The 25,291-nt window shown below is 43.4% G+C and overlaps 1 protein-coding gene across 1 annotated transcript in view; it reads right to left on the bottom strand.

The window, feature by feature from the left end:
• The window catches only part of LOC128424524 (poly [ADP-ribose] polymerase tankyrase-1), a 65,973-nt gene that overhangs the window by 33,965 nt on the left and 6,717 nt on the right, over positions 1-25,291 (bottom strand). Inside the window, exons 4-6 of the mRNA XM_053410732.1 lie at positions 22,718-22,813; positions 6,724-6,760; positions 3,658-3,733 (exon numbers count right to left, since the gene is read on the bottom strand). Coding sequence (XP_053266707.1) covers positions 3,658-3,733; positions 6,724-6,760; positions 22,718-22,813 — 209 coding nt within the window. The remainder of the gene's footprint in view (positions 1-3,657; positions 3,734-6,723; positions 6,761-22,717; positions 22,814-25,291) is intronic.

The following is a 25,291-nucleotide window of genomic DNA, read 5'->3' as shown; positions in this document are numbered from 1 at the left end:
GCTGGTATACAAAATATTCTGAGTACGAAATGTAATTTAGTCTGTAACAAATTATCCATTTCTAAAGAATGTGTTGTACTCATACTATTTGAGGTTTTGAGTGAGTACAGATTTGTTATTGCTGAATAATTGACGATCTGCGAGACGTTTGTGTTGTAATTTGTGTATGTTAATGTAATGAGCACTTTCTGCACTGCGTGTGCGGACGAGTTTTCACTCTCTCTCTCAATTTCCCTTAATATCTGTAGTTATTAGGCAGAAGCTGCTCAATAATTTCTGTTAGCAGTGGGAAAGTAAACCCCCATCACCCCATTAAATTATTCAAAGAGCATAACGAGGATAAAACTGCACTGGTGTGAAAATATATTCCATCTACTGTGCATGACTGCTCTCAGTCTGAGTGTCTGTGGAGCATTTTAAATACAGACGTGTGCGGGAAAGGGTCATTTCAGAAAAAATGTCTCTGGCAACACATTTATATTCCGGCCATGGTTGCATTCATTTAATTATGAAGCATTACATTTCAGCGGTCCACGATGATCTCTCGCTGTTTGTCCCCTGCAACTCTGAAGAATTTCAAATTACACGGTTTTCCCTCGGGCTGCCACATCCCCGGCAGGCCACCTGCGCGGATAATAGCCGGAGGATGTTCCTTCAAAATTACAGCTACAGTGGCGATGGATACAAGCTGCAGCTAAGCATTGTCGGCAACACTGAAGTACCCATAATTATTGGAAAGAGCCTCTTCAGGACTGTTAACTACATTTGTATGACGGAGAAAAAGGCTCCTTGGTTTTCACAGCAGTTGTCTTAGAAACCAATAAAATACAGCAAGGTCTGCTTGAATGACCGATAAGTTAACAAGTGCCTACAACACATAACAATACATAAACTCCTCGTGATATATTCTAGAGATGTCCTCCATCTCTCGATAGATGGGACTTTAAATAAAGAGTCCAGAGGTTACATGACAACCTCGATGCTCCTTCTCTGACGAGAGTTGGGAATAAAACCCCAGAGGAGGCACAGAGGAGGGCTCAAAAGAGAGACCCCCAAACCTATTGGTAAAATTGTCCACGCACAGTGGGGTGCTTGGATCTCAGGGAATAAACGGGGTCAGCCTCAAGATATACGTAAAGGAAAACAAACAGAGCCTTCAGTCCAAACTCTTGGTTCATTTCATCCCTACTTGTTCAAGTCACAGAGGAAAGAGCTGTAGCACCGGAAGTTTCAAGTGAGAGAATCATAGGAGAGAAAGTTTAACAGTGGCGAGAACTTTTGCAAGTGGATAAGTTGGACGACCGCTGTTGGCCTTGACTCGACCCCAGTGGATAAACTGGTTAACAACCATGTTAATGGAAGTTTGTGGAGCAGGGACGGTTAAATCATTTGAAACAGATGCCTCTCTCCATACCAACAGGAGAATGACGATAGAATATACACAACTAGAGAAGAGTCTGTTTTTCCTTATAGTCTTTCATCCAAAGCACTAATCAGTCACAATCCAGACAAATGCTGCTGTGACTAAACCTGAGGACTCAAAACTCCCCAAGGAAGCATGAAGGGATGCTGCCACCACAAAATAATCTCAATTAAAGTGAACAGGATGTACTAAAGCACTTTTCTCTGTTCTACACAACATTTAATTTAGTCTCTGCAATCTAATGAGACCAGGATTAACTGGCACATACAACACAATCTGACAGATTCACTCTTATACAACATTATTCGAGCGGGTATAGCATACAGGTAATTACCATGAGGTTACACACTTCACATAATGTAGGCGTGACTAGCACAAGAGGAAAATAAAAAGCTGTTAATTGTGCTCATTCTAGTTCACTGAGCCTCTTTCATTATGTGTATCATACCGCCGGAAATTAACCCACACTTGAGTGGCTCTTAATTAAACAGGTTTTCCTTCCTCGCAACCATGGAACTGTTCCAATCATTCATTCCTATCAGATTTAACTGAGTTTTTACTTGAACCAATGCATCAAACTGTGAAGGCATTTAACGATGCCCGGGGAAATGCATGAAGACGTATTTTGTCATGATAACACAACGGTTTGTCGCAGTGTGAATCACGAGACCTGCAATTCATCATGAGGCCACAACGCCTGCAACGCCTCACAGCCCAGTGCGGCTTCTGTGGGGTGTGGAATCGAGCGTTAGATATCTTCATCGTGTGCTCGCGGTTTCTGGTTATCACTTCAAGGAGCTCTTAGGCAAAATTATCCACTTGTGTGAAGAAGAAAAACTCCACTGCCAAATAAACCCACACGTTTCTCTCTCTGTGTGGAACTTCAAATCACAGTAACAGGGACTGATAATGTTTTTTCCAAATTAAGTGATTATTCTAAGTGCACAGACACCATTATCAGCCGACAGATTTGGTTATTTTAACAGATTACTCTGTTTTTGTGTTCGACCAAAACTCGAGTCTTCATTTTAAAACTGTGTCCGTCCACATGAGCATGTTTGCTCTGCATCAGGAATAATCCCCAGAGAAGTCAGATGAGGGATGTAGTGTCTTGCATATGAAGATGAGGTGCAACTGAGAATAAATGTTTATAATGTTTTGTCACGTCATGAACGATAAGAACCAATCAGGATACAGGGTTGGTAAAGGGAAATGGGGCCGTTTTAAGCTATTAAAATAATCATAATCAATTGTTTGTGTTGTAACATGTAAAGAACTGTGTCATTTGTGCACAATCACTGACCGCATCTGCTTTTTGATAACTGCCATCTGCTTCTTCCGCTACTCTAAACAAATTCATCTGGAATAAGGCCACTGAATAAGAGCATCTCCACATTTTCTGTATTCCTCTATGAACTGACAAAAGCAGAAATAACAACAACAACAACAACAACAGGCTCATTATTTACTATCTCCCTCCTTATTTGTTCTCAGGGAGAATAAAAACAGCCGTCCCCGAGTCTGACATTGTTTCACGTGACGCTATGCACAGCTATTGTTCAGCTCGAGTGCTAATATATTTACTGAAGGGTTGTGTCTCCATCTCTTCATTTTAATGAGCAAAAACCAAGACAGGCTGCTGCTGCTGCCTGCCACAGATAGATCAGACTATTGGAGACAACTAAAGTGAAAGCTGCCAATAACAGGGTTACTTTCAGCTTCCGGAGTAAATAAATAACATCGTAAAGCACTTTTCGGATGGTTTTGTAACTCGAATGACTTTCTTGAGGTGAGGTGATCGGAATTCCAAGAGGTGAGGAGCATGCAGAATAAGGGACACAACCTATAAATGTTAACAGCACATAAACAACACCATCGGGCCTTAATGCTAAAAGCTCTCAGATCTTGTTTTCTTTCCAGGTTGAAGTTTCTGTGGCGTCCTCTACATATAGTCGTGCGTTAGAAACATCTTTAACACGTGAACTCTTTCGCTCACAGTGAATTTTCCTGCTGTTCTCTCACATGGACTCACTCTTACATTTTACTAAGGCGCTGTCGGGTAAGAGTTCCAGAAAATGACCTGAGAAACTGACTGATATCTAGACTCCAGTGCATGTTTGATAGCAACTATACAGAAATACGAGTGTGTGTGTGTGCGGGAGTGTGGTTGTGTGTGTGTATGTGTGTGTTTGTGCGTGCTTGCGTGTGGGTGGGTGGGTGTGTCTTGCCCTCACCTTGCGTCCGTCGCTCGCATGGCAGTTGACGTTCAGCGGGGTGAGCAAAGCCATTAGCTTCTCCTCATTCCCACTCCTGCAAAAGTACACACACAAACACACACATCACACACAGGAAACGTCCACCGCCGTAGAGGATTAGCGCTGTTGCTCAGCGGGAGAGAGCGAGGGGGAGAAAATGAGGGAGAGTGAGATAAGAAGCTTGAGACCGAAGGGGAAAGACTGAGAATTTTTTTTCATCCGCACAAACAGCCTGCCGTAAAGAAACGGATGAAAGAATGTGTGTTTTCTTGTAAACTTGACAACAACAGACTACAGGGGATGAGATGGAGAGGAGCGAGAAGTGTAGCTGCAGAGGAGTTAGGATTTTGTTTATGTTGTTGATCTGTGTTTCCTGCTTCTCAGCCTTGCTGCCCTGGCATTGGATGACCAGAGGGAAGTGTTGCTAAGGCAGCAGCCAAACCGCCCATCATCCCTGTGACAGCCTTAAAGGGAGAAGCTTTCTAATGGAGAGAAAGGGATTATTCTTCACCTCGTCCATGTTCCCCTCCTCTCTCTCTTTTTTTTACTTTTGTGTTTTTCTGTGTCCTTCCTTCTTTTTGTATCTAAATCTTGTATTCACATCCTCTCCTTCTCTCCGTTGTAACCCTCCATCCCTCCTCTCATGCTCTCGGGTTCTCCTCCAACCGTCCAGCCACCGTTATCTGCTGTCTATCATCCCCCAGACTGTCCTTCGTTCCCCTCGTCTCCACCTTTCCATCCCCTGCTAAGCATCTTTCTATCAGTTTGCTTGTGCTCTGCTAGTCAACGCCCACTGCTTGTACCAGAAACAAGAGAGCCTCCTATAAAATGTGTATATTCATTTAAATATGAGGGGTGGGAGTTCATATTTGAGCTGTAATGACCTGTTGTGATTAAAAATATACAGTCTAGAAAAAACATCAGACTCTCTGAAGAAGTTAGCCCTTGTGAAGCAGCATCAGCTCTCTATCAGCTCGACCTATCAGTAAAGTAAGAATTGTCAAGTTAAGTTGTTTTGCTACGAAATATTTATCACAGCCTTACTGACAATTAATCCGGTGAAAAGACAGGAAGAAAACATTAAGAGTGACAGTTAGCTTAGCTTAGCATGGTGGCTCCAAATGGGAGAGAAAGTGCATAATGTCTTGTTTGCGATTAGCTTGCATGTAAAAAGACGCTAAGCTGAGCAGTTTACCATTAGTTTCATTGTGAATGCTCTGCAGGTAGGATTTCAAATAAATAATCTGCGGCGCTCACAAACACGCCTGCTTATCATTTTAAATACGTGAACAGGAAACAAACAAGCATCTCTGCGAGTCCTGCTTCTTACATCTCATCCCAAAGCCTTCCAAATCACTTAAGCTGCATGTTAAATCAATATTATGCAACTATTTTACCTTGAAACAACCCTAACCCTTCAAAAATCTTTTTGATGGTATACTGACTTGTAGTCGGGAGAGCGGCGCCTCTTTCGTTCCCACTCCCCCGCCCGGTTCATGCACTATTTAACTTTGGCGAGTGGGTATGATCTTCCAAGAGAGGTGCACGACTGAATGATAGTCAGCGGCTTTAACTGCCTGAATCTGGCCAAGCGATTAAGTTCAACAGCAATACCACTAACACCCATCAGTTAAAACGACTTAGAGGTAATTAAAAAAAGCATCATTCAGCTCAGTGAGGAAACCTAAAGCATCAAGAACTTCAAAGTTTGGTTCTTACAGTAACAGAACTTCTGTTTGTATATATATATATATATATAATATCCCCAAAGCGTTTTAGCATCTTTCAGCTGATTGTTTTTGCCAACAAGCAAATCAAACTAAATAAGTGCAACATTTAGCAGCTCAACAGCCTGACACAACAATACCCCGTAAGCCATGTGTTGGAGTTATTTGACCAAACACAACAATAAAAAGTGTGAAAATTATAGTAATATACGAATCTGACCAAATGACATTGGTGATGAACCCGCCAGTGACTCAGCTGTGATGAGAACAGCACACTGGGTTCACAGTTCACACTTATACACTGGCCCCACAATACACTGGGGTGCTGCGATGCTAGGCCAGCTGCTTCCCTGTGCATAAGAGAGGCAGAGAGGAGGGGGCTGTTGAGGAATGGAGCGCTGAGCCACCCACACACATCCCAAACCGAAGCTAGGTGTTTCCGCATGCGAGAGGCGCAACACACGGAAACACACACACACACACGCTGCCTACATGCACTGCCTGCAACCATGAAATGCCTCCAAAATGTGCATCCCTGGCCCACGTGTATTGGGCTTTTTGGATCTGAAACACCAGTCTAGTGTGGGAGATGAGAGCGAAACTGTGTTTGTGTGTCTGTGTGAGATGGAGGGAAATAAAGAACAACTGATAAACACTCTTCCACAGGGAGAGAAAGTGGAATACAAGTTGGGAGAAGGAGGATGGAATTGAAACGAGAAAGATAAAAGGCAAGGAGAAGAACAAATAGGAGGAATAGAAGGAAAGAATGCAAATAAAGGGAAGAAGGAAGAAGGGACCGTTGGTAAAAATATTAAAAGGAAAGGATTGGAGAAGGCAGGACGGGAGATAATGAGAGAAATGAAAGAAAACAGATAATAACATAACAAAAAAAGAATAAACAAGAGAGGAGAGGAAGATTCAAGAAAGGGAAACAAGGGTGAAAATATGAGGGAGGAAAAGACAGGAAAGAAAGAACATCAGAGGAGCTCAGAGGGAAGAGAGGAAGCAGAAAAACAACAGAGGAGGATAAGGAAACAAGGACCGGAAACAGAGAGCATAAGTGGATCAGCGAAGAGAGGAAGGGGAGGATTGGAAAACAAGAGGGAAGGGATAAGGATGGGAAACAAGGGAAAATAGAAAATGAGAGGAAAGGAGACACGGAGAAAAGAGGGGATGAAGAGGAGGCAAGTAAGCAAAGGAAGCAAGAGATGAGAGAGAAGAACAGGTGAACATGCAAGAGGAAAGAGAACAGAGGAGAAGAAAACATGAAAGGGACGACACAAAGCAAAGAGAGGAAAACAAAGAGTGTGGTACTCACCTCGCCGCCTCCAGCAGCTCATCCTTCTTGTATTCACCTAGATGGTCAGAGAAGATCACAGAGTCAGACAGCTGGCCGCTAACGCACAGCGACCACACACAGACACACATGATGGAGCGGCGACAACAATCACACAAACATACACGTACACAACAACCACGGAAAGAGAGATGGTGTTTTCTCCCCAACCCTCCACCCTCAAATAGACAGATCCTTCCTCTCTTTCCTCCCCCCCCTCAAATAGACAGACCCTTCCTCTCTCTCCCCCCCCCCCCCCCCCCCCCGATCTGCCATTCTCACTCAGTGCGCACCCCTCTGGCTCCGGTTGCCGTGACGATGTGTTGCCGGCAGCGACCACAGCATGTTCATTGTTCGGGGGGGGCGAGCGGCGAACCCACACGCGCTCTCAGCCTCTACCCGTCTGTGTGTTCGCGCATCCCTCTCTTCTGTCGCTCGTCTCCTGGCAGCAGCTCATACTGCTAACCATCTCCCCTCGTCCTCCATCATCATCTCTGTCCCGCTCTCTCTCTCTCTTTCTCTCTCTCTCCCCCCGTCTGTTATTCCCTGTGGACTCACGAGGCGCAGTTGCCATAAAAAAAAAAAAAAAAGAACCCACAACAGAAATAAACAAACCCCTCCCCCTACCTCCCACTACCTCTCCATCTCTCTCCCCCTCTCTTGGCCCTGCCCCCCCGTTACTACAGTCATAACACACAGACACACACCTTTACATAGAAGGGTCTCATCTGACATGGGTGGAGGAAACACAAGCCCCTTTGGGATCTGTAACCTGCTGGAGTTGTTGGTTGCTGTTTGATTTCCAAGCAGCAAGGTCTTGATCTCTGACAGTCACTTCAAATTTTATAAAATATGAGACATATCAAGATCTTGATTTCTTAGCTGTGATTATCAAATGTACACCTGTGTCAAGGAAGTTATATTTATTCAAGTTCCTGTATTTTTCAGTCTACGGCTTTCAGCCGGGTCTGTTGGATTACGCGAAAAACTACAAGACGGATTTCCATGAAACTTGGTGGAAGTATGAGCTGAGGAAGACCTTGTTACCATTCGACGTGGATCTGGTGCAGATCCGGGATTTTTATACTGAAAGACTTTTCTTTTACTTCTTCATCAATTTCCCAGGGGAAAATCCGTGGATCCAGGAGAAAAAAACAGCCTATAGTGCTCCAATGTCTCTGGTGTTTCAAACAGTCAAATAGGCAGATTTTACCTACTGGATTTTACAATATCAAAAGCTTTTATTAAACTCTCCCTTTATAATCACAGAGGACAAAAGAGAAGGCTGCTCATGAGCTGTAAGCATTACTCTTCTTGATGAGCTTGATGTGTTAAATCACTGGAGATTCCCTTATAGTATTGACTGAGAACCAGGAGACAGCTAGTTGAGCTTAGTTATTTTAGCTTAGCAAATTTTAGCCTCGAGCTATTCCTTCTCCGGACCTAGTGGTGTGTTCTGTGAGGGACGTTTAGAATGGAAATGGTTGAATCTGGATGTAAAATGTAATTTAAATGGTGTATTGTTTATTATAAAACATCTACTATAAATAGAACAATACTTTGATCAAATATGTTGCATTGTTACCATCAAAGCCAACCTTATTCCCCTTGCACAAGCTGCTGCCTCACATTAAAACTTCCTGGACGAAGGCTTTTATTGTGAAGCAGCTATAATTGCTATATTGAGTTACTGGAACTAAGTCCGCAAAGTTATTCTTCAATAACAATGTGGTAACATAATACTGATTCATTCTGTCATATTTGGGAGAATAGGAGCGAGATGTTAAGAGGTGGAGCTGCAGGTGACAGGCTCTTACTGCAGCGGGCAGAAAAACAGCCATGACAGGGTCCGACCTCGGCGGACTACCTTTCGCGACTTCCACTGACAAGTTACTTGAGGGCAAATTCAGACATGAAAACCAATGTGGGAAAAATTGCCGCCGCATTTATGCAACATAGTTGTTCTCTGAAAGGGGGCCAGAGAGGAAGGCAGGTATAAAATTGAAATAGGAAAATTAAAAGCAAAAAAAAATCAAAGGAAGAGGAAGAGGTAAAAGTGATAGAGATAAATGGAACGAGGATGAGGAGGATGGGCCGCGTGCGCACGGAGCAGACGGAGGGGTGGGGTAGGGTGAGGAGCGAAGAAGAAAGGTTACAGTGAAGGAAAAGGGGGGAGGAGGGAGGAACAAAGGATTTGCAGATGAAAGAGAGGAGGGATGATTAGGGATCTGGAAACTGACATGCATGGATTTGACACAGTATAATTGGTGTTAGGGAGGCTAAGGCGGAACCGTCAGAGGAAGGAGGACGGCAGTGACGGAGAGGGGCAGAGCGAGGCAAGGAGACAGAAAAATATGAATACAATGGGGAAGGAGAAAATCCTACAGGAAGAGATCAGGAAAATAAATAATTAGAAGCCGTAGTTCTGAACCCATTGATGTGCTGAGACAGAATTATTTTTCCATGAATCCCCTGACAGTCAGAGATATTACAGGCCGGCTGCATTACATGATCATAAATACGATTAAAATCATTATCGTTGTCAACCTGTAATTGCTTGCTCGGCATCGTGCTATTTTTCAAAGTTAATGTCTTCATGCCGGCACTTTTTACTGGACTACATCTCCCACACTTTCAGCGGCAAAAAATACATCCAGTTGTGATATGACCTTCGGGATTGATCCTCCTAATTTTTTACACAATTTATTCAAAAGTGAAATTGTTTTCCCCCGATTGAGAAAATGGGAAAATGTTTGGAGGTAAAGCTCAATCCCACTTCTAATTTCGAAAGGCTGTTTCAGATAAACAAATTAAGAGAATCACCAAAGTCAACAATACCTGGGAAGTCCCCAGAAACCAAACAGAACAACCGGGCATCCACGTCAGAAAAGTCCTCAAAATTAAGACTGTTTCCGAAAAGAGGTCTTGAGAGAGGCTCTATCCTTAACTCCTTTCAAATCTTGGGCGTGAACATCAATCGGTCCGATTGGTAAAGTTGCTCAGAGGTGGACGAGGCAGACGGTGAGTGTTGTCGAAACCTATCTGACAATCCAACAAGCAGCAGCCCAGGTCTTAATTTACTGACTCACTATTGAGTAAATAGAGGAAGTAGAGAATGAACCAGTAAGAGAGTGATTCTGCACACAGCCACCAAGGGTCTACCAGGTGACACTGTAGCAACCAACCTGGACACAAGAGTATTGATCTATGATGTAGAGGCTGCTTAGAAATGCTATTAAACCCAGGGAATGACAAATAGATATATGGTCCACTGAGGTTTGAAGTTTTTTACCAATGCCAGCCCATCATTGTTTTCTGTTATTCTAAATATAAGAATAAAGGAAATAGAAAAATACAATCTAAGAAAAAGGTAAATAAATTATTAAAGAACAGTCCCCTAACAAAAGCAGATTTCTGTCTAAATTAATGGGAAGAGATCCACAACTGCACTTTGACCTATCACACAAACAACTCCATGTATCACAATCTTTTCTGTGAAATTACAATGAAATGCAGAAAACAGGGAAACTGAAATAATGACCAACACTTAATTTAATGGGAGACAGTGTGTGTTTGTTTTTGATGAGACCACCTGCTGTCACAGTGTTTCTTTATTATATGGAAAACATCCCAGGCCTTAAAAAATAATCGTTTTTTTCCTTATGAATGAACTATGAGTCCATGTCATCACCACTGCTGCCAGAATATAATAATGTGTTAACACAAACCCTTCCTGGCCGCGACTGGCTCATTAAAGAGAATGAATGTTGGTGATGATAACAGACAGGGATAAAACAAACTACACAAAGAATGTGGGGCCTAACTCTATGTGTGTGTGTGTGTGTGTGTCTGGGTGTGTGTCTGGGTGTTTGTGTGCGTCATAGACAATCCTGCTGACTCCGAACAGAAGAGACAAGGGCAGGTTAAAGCTCGGTACAAGGTAGCTGCCTCCTGAATGTTGATATTATGTGCAAGTAAGTGTGTGTGTGTGTGTGTGTGTGTGTGTGTGTGTGTGTGTCACTGACTTGGCAGAATCCACTGGACACCGCCGATCACTGTTTGAATTCTAATTGTTGTATAATTGAAAGACTGCATTGAAATGAATATGAATGCCTGTGCATGCATGCTTGTGTGTGTGTGTGTGTGTGTGTGTGCGTGTGTGTAGATGCATGTGCATGTACATTAGTGTGAATCGAGAGGTCATGACCCGATGTGGACGAGTCAATGTCAAACAGATGCAGAACTGTGACTTGACCAAGCAACAATGACAAAGTATACAGAGTATTTTGAGTATACTGTGTTTGTGTTTTAAGTGGTTTCACAAGCCAACATGACGCTGACCGATGCTGACTGGACCATGAGTCGCCTCAGTGCCCAGCTGTCCGCATGTTTGTGTTCGTGTGTGTGTGTGTGTGTGTGTGTTGGTGTGTGTTTGAATCAAATATCATTTATTTTGGAAGCAATTTATCTGCATGTTATACAACAACTGGCTGTGAGTCAGGGGGTTGAGCAATTCACTTCTAACCTCAGCAATGTCCCAACTGCTGCGGCTGTAAGTGTATCAGGGTGCATTGAGACCAATCAAAAGGAGAGAGGGGTGGGGGGGGCGAACTAATAAATGGTAGGTGAACAGAAATTATAAAAGAGGGAGTTTGGGTCGTTTTTCTGGCTGCCTCAACTAACTTCACACACACACCTACCGCTTACACTGTGTGATTAATAGCCTCACACTGTGCACTAAAGAGAACTAAGGATTAATTGTGTTTTTTAGCCACTCACCCACTCCCCCCCCCCACGTGTGATAAACAGCAGAATCCGGATTGTTTGTAAGCATAAACTTCTTTGAACCAGAGGAGGAATTGCTTGTGATTATTCAATGCGGTGTGTGTCCTTCCACAAGCTTCTTTCTTGGTTCCAGCATCACACTCAAACAGGATGCAGTGATGAGGTCACTCACAGAGTCAGAGAGCACAGCTTGTGTTGGTAGAATATTGAATATTTGTACGTTTACGGAAGGTTTCAGACATGCACTGTCCAGAGGAGGTGAATGAGCGAAAAACTAAAACAAATCATGAACATCATCCACGTAGAAGACACCCTCGCTGATGTCTAGAGAGTTCGTGGTGATCTTTACATCTCGCCTGAATAATGCCGTGGATTTGTTGCTGTTGTGATGTTTATCTGTGCAGAGAACCTCCCGCTGTGCAAGTTAGAAATAAAGACTGCGGGTAAACTCCGTAGTAGCCAACTCTCCAGGTTTTTAGCCGCAGGTCATGCCTGAAAACGGCTCCAGATAGCGATAATAAAAACATCAACAGGAAAAAAGATGCTAATGTGTGATGGTATCAGGAAGCTGCTTAGCATGCCTGAAAAGCCCCAACACATAAACCGACTTCTTTGTTACAGCGATACAAAGAATGCACGCTTCTCCTCTCAGGAGCAAAACAAAATAAACAAAGTTAACGTCGGCATTTATGTTAATATGGATAAGATTAGATCATGACGCGTTTGTCCTGAGCGAGCCACACAAACAGAGGAGTCACGCAACAGAAGAGCAGAAACCAAACAGACCCCAATCAGCTCATTCCTCTACATCAGTCCACCAAACACCCAGACCGCTCGACACAATGACTCATGACAGATAATATAAAGATATTACTGCAGCGCTCCACAGATATGCTGTTTGAAAGTGTGAAACTACAAACTTCCTGAAGATAAGCAGCTTCATTGAGTCCTTTTTTGATCGTCAGTGATTAACAAAGATTTGCTTCTATTTGTGTGACACAATTCTAGCACAGATTCACAAACCCAGGACGAACGGATTAGTGTGTGAGGGAACTTTCTTTAAATTTTAATAGCCAAAGTCTGTCAGTCCACTCTCGCCCAGTGGCCGACTGCCTTCACTGACTTACTCTGTGTTGTGGAGCGGTGCAGCCATGTGGAAAACTAGGCAATTTCAGCTGCAGGAAAACGACTCAAAGGGGGGGTGAGGTAACCTTGGTGCATATCTCTCTCTCTCGCTCCGACACACAAGCTGTCATGGGTCACTGTTAACATCACATATACTTGCATTCGTTTCCTGGAGATTTAACCTAACCCCGACCATACCAAGAATTTAGTCCAAATAATTTTACTAGAACAGAAACACAAAATTGTTTTACGTCTCTTGCTGGGTCTTTTTTTTTTTTTTTGTGGTATTAGGAAAGCAAAACAGAATCATTGTGTATCTGTGTTTGTGTGTCTGGAGAAAAATATACGGTTTGGGATCATTCATCACGGGGGACCAATTGAACAGCAGTCATGGTAATCAATGAGCATGTCGCTGATAAGGAAAAGAGAGCTACACACTTGGCCTTGCCGCCGCAGGAATTCTCACACACACAGACACACACTCAAATGTGCACACAGGTGCAAGATCTCCTGTGTTCCTGCAGCATCAGGACGGAGGCTTCAGAGCAGCTACAGCTCTTTGTCGTCATGATCGGGATGTTAACGTACACAACGATCGGAGCTGCCTCCTCTTCCAGTTTCTTTGCATTCACACGATGTTGCATCAGTTCATCTCTCTGTTCGTCTGCCAGCAAAGCCAGTCAGCCTCCTCTTCCTTTTCTCCCTGGCTCTCTCTCCTCTCACTCTTTTTATATGTTCTCTTCTTATACCTCTATCCAATTCCTTTGCTTTCTCTTCCCCCGCCCCTCATTCATCCACTCTCCCCCATCCCTCCCTTGCTTTCTTAAATCTCCCATCATTTTCCACAAGCCCATGTGACACGAGAGCACGCCGGCTAATTTTCTGCTGTGGTAAAGCTGCTTGGCCGCCACAGACCTCTCTTCAAAGCGGCAATTTATATTTTCTCTTTATTTAAAATCGAGAGGAAGTGCTTACTGAAAGCAGGTCTTCCAACATCAAGCATGGCAGGAACATTTATTTTAATGGGAACACTCATGCACACACAATTTCTGTTAAAAGTATACCTTCTCAAGCACAAACTGTTCATTTTAATAGTCAAACAGCAAAAGCCAGGATAGGGAAAAATGCTTCTGTTAAAACTGCTAGATTGAAAAGTAGCGGAGGATGGACACAAGCCCTCGTTGATTCTGAAAGATGAAAACCTGTGTGGCAGCGAAAAATACCGATTAGTACCAGGTCCTGTTATGACAAGATGACAGGGAGACTATGAGAAAATGACGGAAAGCCATTTTATTCTTAGTGGATTATTTTTTCCTTGTCCCTCTTATATCAGCACATCCTTGCTGCCACCGTTTCTTTAGCGACGACAGCCTATTACCGCCGTCACTAACTCAGGCCCGAGGATGAAAAGCTGACTATGACAAAATGACAAGGGACAGTTCTGACAAAGGCAACTTAACTCAAAGTTCTCCACACCCCTGCCGTCTTGGCAGACTGTAGATGACGGAGATCCAATACACAACTGGACATGCAGCTGAAGACTTTCACCACAAAGGGAAGATAACTTGTCATGGTTGTAGCAGTCAAGAAGTCGGGGGGGGGTTTCTTGTTCAAAAGTCAAATTAATTCACTATCAAGTATCCGAAAACACCAACCAATGTAAAACTACCTCAAAGAGACACAAAATAAAGTTCAAAAATGATCCTAGGACGGCACAAGATGACAACAGAATGATGTAAAAGGCTACACATGGATGCAATAGGACAACACAATGAGACACATAACAAGAGCAAAAACACACAAAAGACAGAAATGAGTGCAAAGACAATACACCTGCACATGCAAACCATTACCTCTCGACACAAAATGACAACAGATTGACATGAAACAGCTGCAAACAACCTGGCGAGGTTTGTCGTGTGTCTTCCAGTCAGGCTGTTTTGCTTCCATGTAGAAAGGGTGGGAGGCTTTTACCTGTCGATCCACGACATAAACTCCATTCTTTAGATCTTTTTAAATCCATCTGTGTGGCCAAAGGTTGTCCGCTCATGTCATTATGTTGAGACGAATGCTTTCTTTACTCAGGATATTGATTAGCATCTAATGCAGAGATAAATGTTCAAATGTGCTTTGAGGAATTCATAAGTTGAGAGAATTGATTTTTGAGGGGCAACTGGGCTGCTGCTTTAGTAACAGTAATAGGATTTATCATGGAAACATAATGGGATAATGAGTTTGTAAAAACACATTTATCAATTTATTTGGCGGCGCCACTTTGAAATGTTCTTTCTCTATTTTATGTTGTTTCTATGGATTTGAGCATACTCAAAGAATGTCTGCAGAGTCTGTCCACTAATCTGTATCATAAATCCGCTGGTCTATTGTTACGGTCGACAGCAGAAACCCGGACCCTTACTTATCCGTCTATCAGCAAGAGTCTGGTAAAAAGGTTACACAGATATTGCCTTGGACTGTGTGACCCACACTGAGTGTGTGTCTGCGGATGCCTTTCCATCAAAAGAATAAATGAGAAAGAAGGATCAAAAGCTATCTTAACCGCGGCAGTGGAGGCAGCCGTATTTTATTTTTACCTCCTCAGATCAGATCAATTTATACAGCGCCCAGAGTTACCGCCTTCGCCGACAGTCCAGGTGCAGGAAATATGGTCACAATCTCCTCTTCGGTTACTGAGTTATGGTTTTGAACAAGGGACAGAAAAGTGTTATTGCTTAAACTTTAAGTCAGAGTGAAGTTGACCTTTTGGACATAAAAAGTTGTCATCTCATTATTTTATCTCACTAGAAATTTGTGATAATTGCCATAATTGGAACATGGATTCTTGGGTTATGGGGAAAAAGGTCACCGTGACCTTGACATTTACATTTGACAACCATGTTCCAATCAGTTTGTGTGAGTCCAAGTAGACAGAAATCTACTGATATTACCCCCCCGGCTTTCCTGATATATCGCATTCACAAGAATGGGATGGCCATGAGTTGACAGTGACTTGATCTATGACCACAGAAATCTAATCAGTTCATCCTGAAGTTAAAGCTTGTTGGGATGAAGAAAATCCCTCAAAGTGTTCCTGAGACATTGCTTTCACGAAAAAACAGGATGCACTGATGGACAGGCGAGCCAAACGCATAATGGCTGAAAATTGAAGTCTGGTTCTGTCAATACCAATCTAGAGCCAACATCTTGAGATATCACATGTGCTGTACAAGGGATCACACTGATGTGACAATGAGTTATTTGAAAGAGCAGCAGTAGCATGAATGACAACACAACACAACATCACAGGCTTGTTCAAGCGTGCACTCGTATACATACGTACACAAGAGAACGCCTACAATGAAAATACATACGGTTTCATAATGCTGAGTAATCCAAGACGAGGTCGAGGTCAAGAAGAGGGAAGTAGAATCAACAGAAGGCGATCCAACAGCTTCATAGCAAAGGGGCGATCCGGACAACATGCAGAGAAATCCCACACCGGATGCCAAATTGGCGTCTGGAGGACACTTAGCCTCAAGCAAACAGCAAGCTGACAATTCGTTTGAACAAACAACAAGACATGTCGTCCTAATCGAACTCTGCTTGTGGCACTTCAGTGCTGCAATGAGGTCATGTCGGTATCAAATATGACACAGACTAAATATGCTGGAAACACTCCTGTAGAAGAAGTAGGTCTTCGTAGGCCAGAGAGGCAGCATTTGTGTGAGTAAGAGTTAAAATAACAGGAAAAAAAGTTATACGCTAGTGTGTGTGTGTGTGTGTGTGTGTGTGTGTGTGTGTTGACTACAGTCCAGTGTAGAGAATTGATCTCTCTGAAGCTCAGACGCAGCTGGTCTGTGAATACCAATCAGAGGTAATTAATAGCAGCTAATGGACTCTCTTCTCACTCTCCCTTCTCTTCTGTCTCTATGTATTCCCCTCAGTCTTACTTTCTCTTTTTTATTATGCAGGAATAATACACACAGGAATGAATAATAATAATTTTCCTTCCTTCTTTATTACTGTCCCCAAGCTATTGGCACACAGAGAGACATTTCAGACTACCGTAACTCAAGTTGGTTTACCGCAGGTCAATGTATGCAATGTGCACTGGAGACAGAGAACAGAAATCGAAGGTAAGATAATGGTGAGAACAATGTACCACTGGTATAACACTTTCACTATAAGCTGATACTCTGCATAATAACAGCTGCATAATGCAATACTCCCTACCTCCTGAAGTGGGTTTTCACACCTTTGTTACCTGCCTCACTTCAAACAAAGCAGCACAGAATATTTCAGCCTGCTTGTTTTCGAAAGAAAAATTGGATGAAATTTGCTGGAAAACTGTCCACAGGCCAATTCTTTATTTGCGCAGTCGGGCTTAAAATATGTTTTTTAAAGATTAACGATGTATTTGCAGTGACAAGATATCAATGACATCAGCTTCCATTTTTCATGCTCGATTATAATAAGAGTTCTCAATACTTTATTCTACACTTTCAGTCTCATCACAATATGCTACTTTCCCCGCCTTTGTGGGATAAGTGCACACTTAGCTAGTCACGCCCTCATCCCCCTCAATGGCTCCGAGTACAAACCCACACACCTGTCACTCACTCGAATCGAGCCAGACGTTGAAGCAACAATATGCACAATTGAAAAAGTTTCCTCTTCTACAGGTGTTTTTCAATATTTTTTTGTATATAAAAATTTATTAATAAAGATTTCCTTCTTTTTTTAGGCATAAACAAACAAAACCGTGAAAGGGTGAGACCAAAATATGCAGATGAATATCACTAATTAAAGCTTAAAACCAAAGACAAGAGAACCACATAAATTACATTACAAAAGCTTATAAAAAAGTCTATTTAAATTAAGCTCATTGTACAAAAAGCCTTAGTCTTGATAATAGTTGATAACTTTTTGCAGCGATGATTGCCAACCTTCACCTGATAAAACTAAAAAGGGGGTTAAGTAACATTTTCCAGGGTTGCATGAGGTCTGCGATGCACCAGAGACCAATGTAAGACTAGACTTATGTTACTGACAGAGATTTAAAGAGGCGGAGGCAGAGTGAGACATTTCAAGTGAGGAGAAAGAGAATAGATGACAAATGTCAAAGGGTGAAAGATGCCAAGTCTGATTGTTACAGAGCTTGAGATGGATTGGGAGACAGCAGGGGGCAAGAGGACAAAACAGAACAGACGACGAGTCAAAGGAAATGAGAGTGACACCGACGCTGAGGTGAGGATGAGGAGAGAATCGGGTACGTGCTGTACTTGCAAGCTCATTAAACAGCCGCGCAATTGATGAGCGAAGAGGGGTGGGCAATGGAGAGATGAGGGAAGAAGAGAAATAGTCGTCAAGGACAGACACAACTTGATGAAAGAGTCCTAATCACTGGTTTCCGGGCCAGAGACTGAGATCAATCATCGATGACGGAAAAGACAGATGTACAGACAAATCCTTGTGGTGAACCTTTCGTTTTTTAGGTTAGCTGTTCTGGGGCTTTTCACATCATTACTGCATGATTCTCTCAATTACCTATCTGCAGTCTGCTAAAGGGATACTTCAGGTTTTTGATAACCCTCAGACGTCAGAGCAGGAGTTTCAGAAAAAACCTTGACTTGGCTGTTGGGTCAACGTGGATTATTAACGACAACTGGTTTCATGACTGGGGATTTGGGCCTTGAACAAGTTCTGTGAGAACATCTGTTTCTTGGATATTTGTGAGCAAAAGTCCAGACAGACAGTTTCCCGGAAATTTTCAGGAGGGACTTGGTGAGACATTTTAGCCGGCCCCAGTAAAAACATCCAGAAAATGTTTAAGTGAGCCCATGTGAATTCCTTCTGAACAAGAAAAAAGAGGTGTCATACATGTCTAAAGACAATAAGTCAAAGGTCAGACACCGGTGTAGATGTGCAGTAAACATAAACTTGTCATTTCTGAAGCAGAGGTTATACATTACATCCTGCCCACTGCATTTTCTACCTAAATGCTCCTGCTCGTCTGAATATTCCAGACCTTTTCTTCTCGCTGTGAATCAGTCAGATCCTGACAACCTCCTACGGCCTTTTTCAAATGTAAAAATCAAACTCTGGAAAATGTCCAATCTCACATTTCCCTGTCATTTTCCGCAATTAATGTCATTATTGAAGCAGAAACTAAAATGGCCACTGTGCACGGTGAGTTCTGTGTCCATCAAAACTCTACACCTGCAAATGAGCGCACTGTGCATACCTCTTTTTATAGGCTAGGCTAAATTTATATTCTCATTCAGCCGGTGATGGAGAGCAGTAGCTCCAGGTTGTGCTGAACGTGCTCGATCGCAAATGCAAATTTGTTTAGCACTTCCTCAACAGTTGACACAGGAATATAAATCAGGTCGAAACACACCGGCCTAGCTCCGACATCTGATAAAGGCTGTGCACTGCAGGCCGCTCAAATTCAGCCCCCGGAGCCACTGACCATTTAGAGACAGGCTAATCTCACAGCAAATCTGCCCATTCCCTCCTCTGTAACTTGATAAGGAACAACACAATTAACTTCCCACTCCCCAATGGAGAAAGTCGCTTGCTTCTTGCACTTTTAGCTTTGAAGAATTTATATTTCTATCCAACTTAATTGCTCATTTGTTGTGTGACTGATAATGCTATGCTAATTTGGATGGTCTTTAATAGATTTATCTCGTCCATTGCAAAAGCACAAGGTGTCCGATTACATGCCCGGGCAATAATACTTTGTAACGTACAGCATCTATCCTAACGAACTCACTGCACTTCTGCCAATTAACTTGATGAAACATTCTGCGCAGGCTTTTTTTAAACCCTGGATCCACAATGTGGGTAATTAATTTGTGCGTGTGAGTCTGCCCCCTGGTGTGGTGTGATTAGTGGTGTGTTGTGTTTGCAACCGAGTACAGCAGCAGTCTACAGGATTTCATGGTTGTGTTTGTAGAGAGGCGTATCCGGGGAGAAACTGAGCAAAGAACATTTAAGACAATCAACGCCGCTCTGCCGTGTTCTTACGTTTATGTTCATTATATTCAGGACAACAAACTACACGATGGAGTTTAACAAAACACAAAAACAAACCCATTGTATACATTAGATCGGTGTGACAGGAGTTTGAAGATAGGTTTGATAAAAAGAGAGAAAGATACCCTCTGCTTTTCCCTGTCACATCCCCAACTAACAGGGGAACAGAGTCCTTTCTGGGAGCAGTTTTCTGGATGTGGCAGAGCACTAGAGCTAATTTATGGGTCAATATAAACTTCCATCACCACAGACTGAAGCTGAAAGCTGTGCTGGCATGCGGCAGAAATAAGGAAAAGATCGTAGACACAGAACATATAGGCCAGGGGGGAAAAGGATTAACTTGTGTAAAATGAAGGTATATGTGCAGAAACACACATCTAATTACTTCTCGAAGGGTTTATCCTGCAGCAAATTCTATGACACCTATACAAAAGCCTCCCATACGCAGTAATAAAAGTGATAACTGCATGAACTGCATCACTTGAGATGGTCTTTACACCAGTCTAATCACTCCAGGGTGGCACTGGGTGAGTGACAGTGTGACAGGAGGGTAGTTTAGGGTAATTAGCGCTGGCAGTTAAGAGCATAACTCATGTTTCTAGCAAGATGAATTTCTCAGTGCAGAACGGCCACTGCAGGAGAAGGAGACCAGTGATGGAGGGGAGAGTCAGGGAGTCGGTGTTATGGAAGAACTAGTTTCCCTGATAACCGCTGATTTTCACCTGAATGCATCAGTGGGTGTACGTGTGAAAAAGAGCTGATGCTGAAGACAGGGAGAGAGCGTTCAGGTGTTAATGACTTACTGTGTTGTTCTTTTCATTAAAATGTGTGGAATATGTAACTTCTAATGGGCTTTTTGCACATTCCAGTTAGGTGTCCTGGCACTGAAATGATTTAACGAGTCATCTAATCAGTTACACTATTAGCCACACTGAGTCATTACATACTATACACACACACACACACACACACACACACACAGACACACACATTTGATTTGAAGTGTGCCGTGTTTGTTTTTTGAACACATATAAACCGAGGGCGATTAAAGTACTACTCTGCTGAATCTTGTTGGTTTTACTGCTTGTAAACCGCACTACCATGAGAACTACACTGTAAAACATGCGACGTGTCTGATACAGGGACGGGGGTGAAGGGGCTAACTGCATCACATGCGGCAGCGTTCAATAATCCTGGCCCCGAACAGCCCTCATTTCAATTCCAGCTGCCGAGGACAATCATTTTTCACGGCGCGGCTGCGGTGAAAATTCCCCCCCGGTGTTTTGACACGACACAGCTCCTCGCTGTGGTATCTCGAGGTTCATCTCGTTCACCGCGGAGGCCAAACAAAAAGGAATTGATGATGTAACGCAGTGTAAACAGAGAAGTGGTGCTGGCACATCTGATTGAGTGCCAACATCGATACTGAGGGAGCGAGACGGTGAGAGACGATGAACATGGATATTTGAATTTATAATTTTTTCTTTACTCACCATCTACTACAAAACAAAAACACAAATTACTTCAATAAGAGCCACGTCTTTTAAATTTTCCCATCTATAAAAGAAAAAGACTCAACAGCAGATAACATTTAACACAATCACACTGAACTAAAATCGTTTCCAAGTTGGGATAAACAGAAAGAAGTAATTTACGTTAAAGGACAATCTTTTAATTAGCTTCTCATTTAAGGCAAACAAGAGCCGGCCCAGTTGTTCTTCTGCCAACGAGCAGTTGTAACGAGTCCTGCTTCCTTTAACAGCTTGTTCCAATAAAAGAACCAGTAAATTATTGTAGTTTCACTACACACTTTTAGCATCCTATGTTGACCACTAGAGCTTGTGTCCTGCTGTTTTATTTAGAGGAAATGTGGGGACCAATTAATTTGGTGGAAAAGCTGAGGAATAAAATTATTGAAGCTTTAAATTAAAGTAGAGTTCCGTGACTTAAGTTAACAAGGTCAAGTTCTGGCCTTTAAAATCCAACACCAGTTTAAACCCAAGTGGGATGACGTCGACAATGATAGATGAGGCCCCAGTCTGATTCTAAACCTGCCTGTTTGAAATGGTTTGCTGGTCCTGTGGAGATGTCGGCTGCAGCTTTCTTTGTGAAACAGTAAAAAAATAACCTGCAGTAACTGAGCTGCGGCAAGTGACGACCTGCCGCTAGACTCAGTCCCCAGAACCCTGAGGCTGCACCCCCGCTGCTGCACAGAGAGTTGATCTACTGCTTATTGAAAGTTCAGTGAAGCTCGAGGATGCAGAGCCCTCAACTGGAGAAGCAGTTGTCCTGATCGACAACGTCACGTATGCTGATGACGCCAGCTGCCACTGCTACCGAGCGCTGGTCACCTGTCTATCACAGTTTATTAATATTGAACGTATTACGTGTCCAAATCGCACCAAATTCAATACTGCATTTCTTTGAGCCCTAAAAACAATAGACGGTTCTCAAGATATGCAAGCCACAGACAAACAGATTTTTGGAAATATAAGATTGCTCTGAATAAACAGTAAAGGTCTTATGTCTCATTGTTTGTGTTATTACTCGAGTGAAGGAAGGAGGTAAGAAAAGGGGAAGCAAGGCATGAAAAATTCAACAGAGAGAGGTTGTTTATTGAGTAGCTGATCAATGAGTTCAGCCTCAGCCAGAAAAGGAGGCAGAAAAGAAAAGAATGCAGAACAAAGAAAATGTGAAGTAGTGACCAGTGTGTGTTCAGGGCAGGAGGAGAATAACGAGCGTGGTGAGCAGCGCTGCCTTGCAACACAACAGGGTGACAGACGGACAGAGAGAAGGTGGTAGTGCCTGCAGCCTTTCACACAAAGAAGGAACCAATGTGGGCTTGAGAGTTGTGGACGAAATGTAAAAGACAGAGGGAGAAGAAAGGAGCACACTAGAAACTGACACCAGCAGAGACGTAAACAAGCATAAGCAGTCTGCAACAGCGTTCAGTCCACAGACAGTAAAACACAAAGAAACACAGACATGTGAAATGTGAGACGGACAGACACGGCGGCAGGACACTGACCTGTGAGCACGGCCTTGGCGGAGGGTTCAGCCAGGTCCAGGGCAGACTTGCCGTCGGTGTTGCGGATGTTGGGATCGGCTCCGTGCTGCAGCAACACTGTACAACAACAGGGCAGACACAGACAGTAGCTGAGCTCCTGAACTGACATACAAACTCCCCGACACACACCTCCTCCCAGTCCTCCTCCACCTGCGGCGCCTCCTCCTCCTCCTGCTGCTGCCGCCACTGAGCCACATCCTGCTCCATAAACTGCTCTTCCCGGACCCTTTTCTCCCCCTCGCTCTTCTCCTGCTATCCCCCCTGCTCCTCCTCCTCTTGTTCTATCTCCTGGCTCTCCTTGCAGCCCCTCTGCAAGTCCTGCTTCACATTTCTCTCCTCCTCCGGCTGCTCCTCCTCTGTTGCTAGCGCTGCTCCCTTGGCTGCTGCTGGCTGCCCCTGCCCTGCGAGCCATGCTGCTGATGTAAACAGACATGTCACAACAAGAGCAGCGAAAACGCTACTCGCCAGACCACAGCACCAGGGAAACAACAGGACCTTACAAAAGGGCTGCGCGACAGGCTAAACGGCACATCCCACTTCCATGGATGATGGAAGGATGGCTGTGGTTGAGCTGAGGAAATAAATAAAAGGGAGAGAGGAAAGGAGAGACGAGGGGGTACAGCTTGTCCAGGGAGCAACAACAGCAGCAGCAGCAGCAGCGAGACGGGCAGGCAGCGCGAGCGGAGAGACTCTCGCCCCTCCGACTGACTGAGCGATGCAGCGGAGAGCGAGATGAGTGAGGAGAGGAGGGGAGAAGGTTGGGATGGGGTGGGTGAGAGTCAGAGAGGAGGGGAGAAGGTTGGGATGGGGTGGGTGAGAGTCAGACAGGGTGGGAGTAGCGGAGGGCTAGAAGAGGGGAGGGAGAGCAAAACAAGAGAGAGGCAGAGAGAGAGAGAGAGAGAGAGAGAGAGAGAGAGAGAGAGAGAGAGAGCCGAGAGGAGATGAGGAGATGAGGAGAGGAGAGGAGCCCCATGTGACTACCAAACAGGTATGAGCTGAATTACAAACTCTGCCTGAGCTCGTTTTTTTGCTGTAAATTAGCTCCTTCCAGGGCTCTGGTGTCACCGCTCCGCCTGCCTTCCCCTCCGCCTCACATCCCGCTATTGTGACAGGCGAGCCGGTCCCGCTGCACATGCCCTTTGACTCCTGTCTGCTTCAAACCAGCCCTGCTGAGACACAGCAGGGACGATAAGCCGGCGTGCATGTGCATATAGGAGCACGTGCGTGCACCTGTGCCAACGCTGACGTTCATCACCCACTCAATAAAAACATGATTGAGCGCTGCACCAATCCCTCACACATAAATCGAGCAATCACTCCATCTCTCACACACATCTATACATGTTATGATACCCAGAAGTGATGAATATGAGATGTGCCTACAGAGGGAATCGTCAGTTTCTACTGCAAACACAACTCAAAAAAATCATTCACATTCCTTTCAGGCCAGTCTGAGCTGTTTCCATATATATTCTATAGGTATTGGTGATACAACAGCAATGACTCCCTACGGTAATATATTTTTCCCCATCTCAATTTATTTATTTGTTTGCCTGAGTCTTCAGCAGGATTATGCTAAACCGTTTTGGAGCCGATTCGGACAAAGGGTGTGTTTTTTTTCACTTTTTTTTCTTTGCAAGATAATTCATGGATCTTGATGAAAACATCAGACATGTTTTAGGAACTCATAAGTTGTCAATTGAGTTACTTTGTCGAAGTAATCTTCAACAAAAAAATTAAACAAAAGCTCAATAAACAGCAATACTAGAATGGCACTAGAGCTCAGAGCTCCATTATAGCACAATGGTCCCCTTAATAATAATTTCATTAAGATCCATTAATTATTCCCGGGAAATTATTGAAAAACAACATCCTTCCCGTTATGTTAAAGAAATGTGATAAAAAAATTCCAAGATCAGCACCAAAATGGGTTCTTCTCAGAATTATAATTTAACTGTGTGGTTTCTCAACGTTTACATTTTTTGACATTTATCGTAATAATCATTGATATAGACTGAGGTTAAAATCTTCTGCCTTATACTCGTCTCATCTGATTAAACTAAATCCCTTTTTTGCGAGGATTAGTTTCCAGGACAATGTCCATGACCACAGGGTAAATGACCAGGTTTATTTCAGCCCTCTCATCTGTGTGGGTGCTTTTTTTTAAGTGTTCAAGCAAAATAGGGAATAAAACTAAAATGATTACATCATGGGAACAAAGTGCAGCTGAAGAATGAAAACAGCAGAAACCAGCAGTCAAACCGGAGGCAGGTGCATCACAGATGTGAAAAGGAACAAGTTCGGCTTTTACTGGGTCTAAATTTACATTTTGATGTATTTTTGTTTGGTGACATTTCCGCACAAGTCAACATTTAGTCATTTAAGAGCTTGAGGTGCTGACAAAAGTCAAATCTCCAACTTCCATAATAAAGATAAAGAACTCTGCATGCAGTCTGCAACAACACGGACTGAAATCTCATGGCAACAACTAATCTGTTTGCATGAAACCCCCACGACTCGAAATGTACAGCAGGT

The sequence above is a fragment of the Pleuronectes platessa genome, chromosome 19 (genome assembly GCF_947347685.1).
Source record: "Pleuronectes platessa chromosome 19, fPlePla1.1, whole genome shotgun sequence".
Lineage (NCBI taxonomy): Eukaryota > Metazoa > Chordata > Actinopteri > Pleuronectiformes > Pleuronectidae > Pleuronectes > Pleuronectes platessa.
Note: the sequence above shows the minus strand (reverse complement) of the source record. Positions and strands in the feature narration are given on the sequence as shown.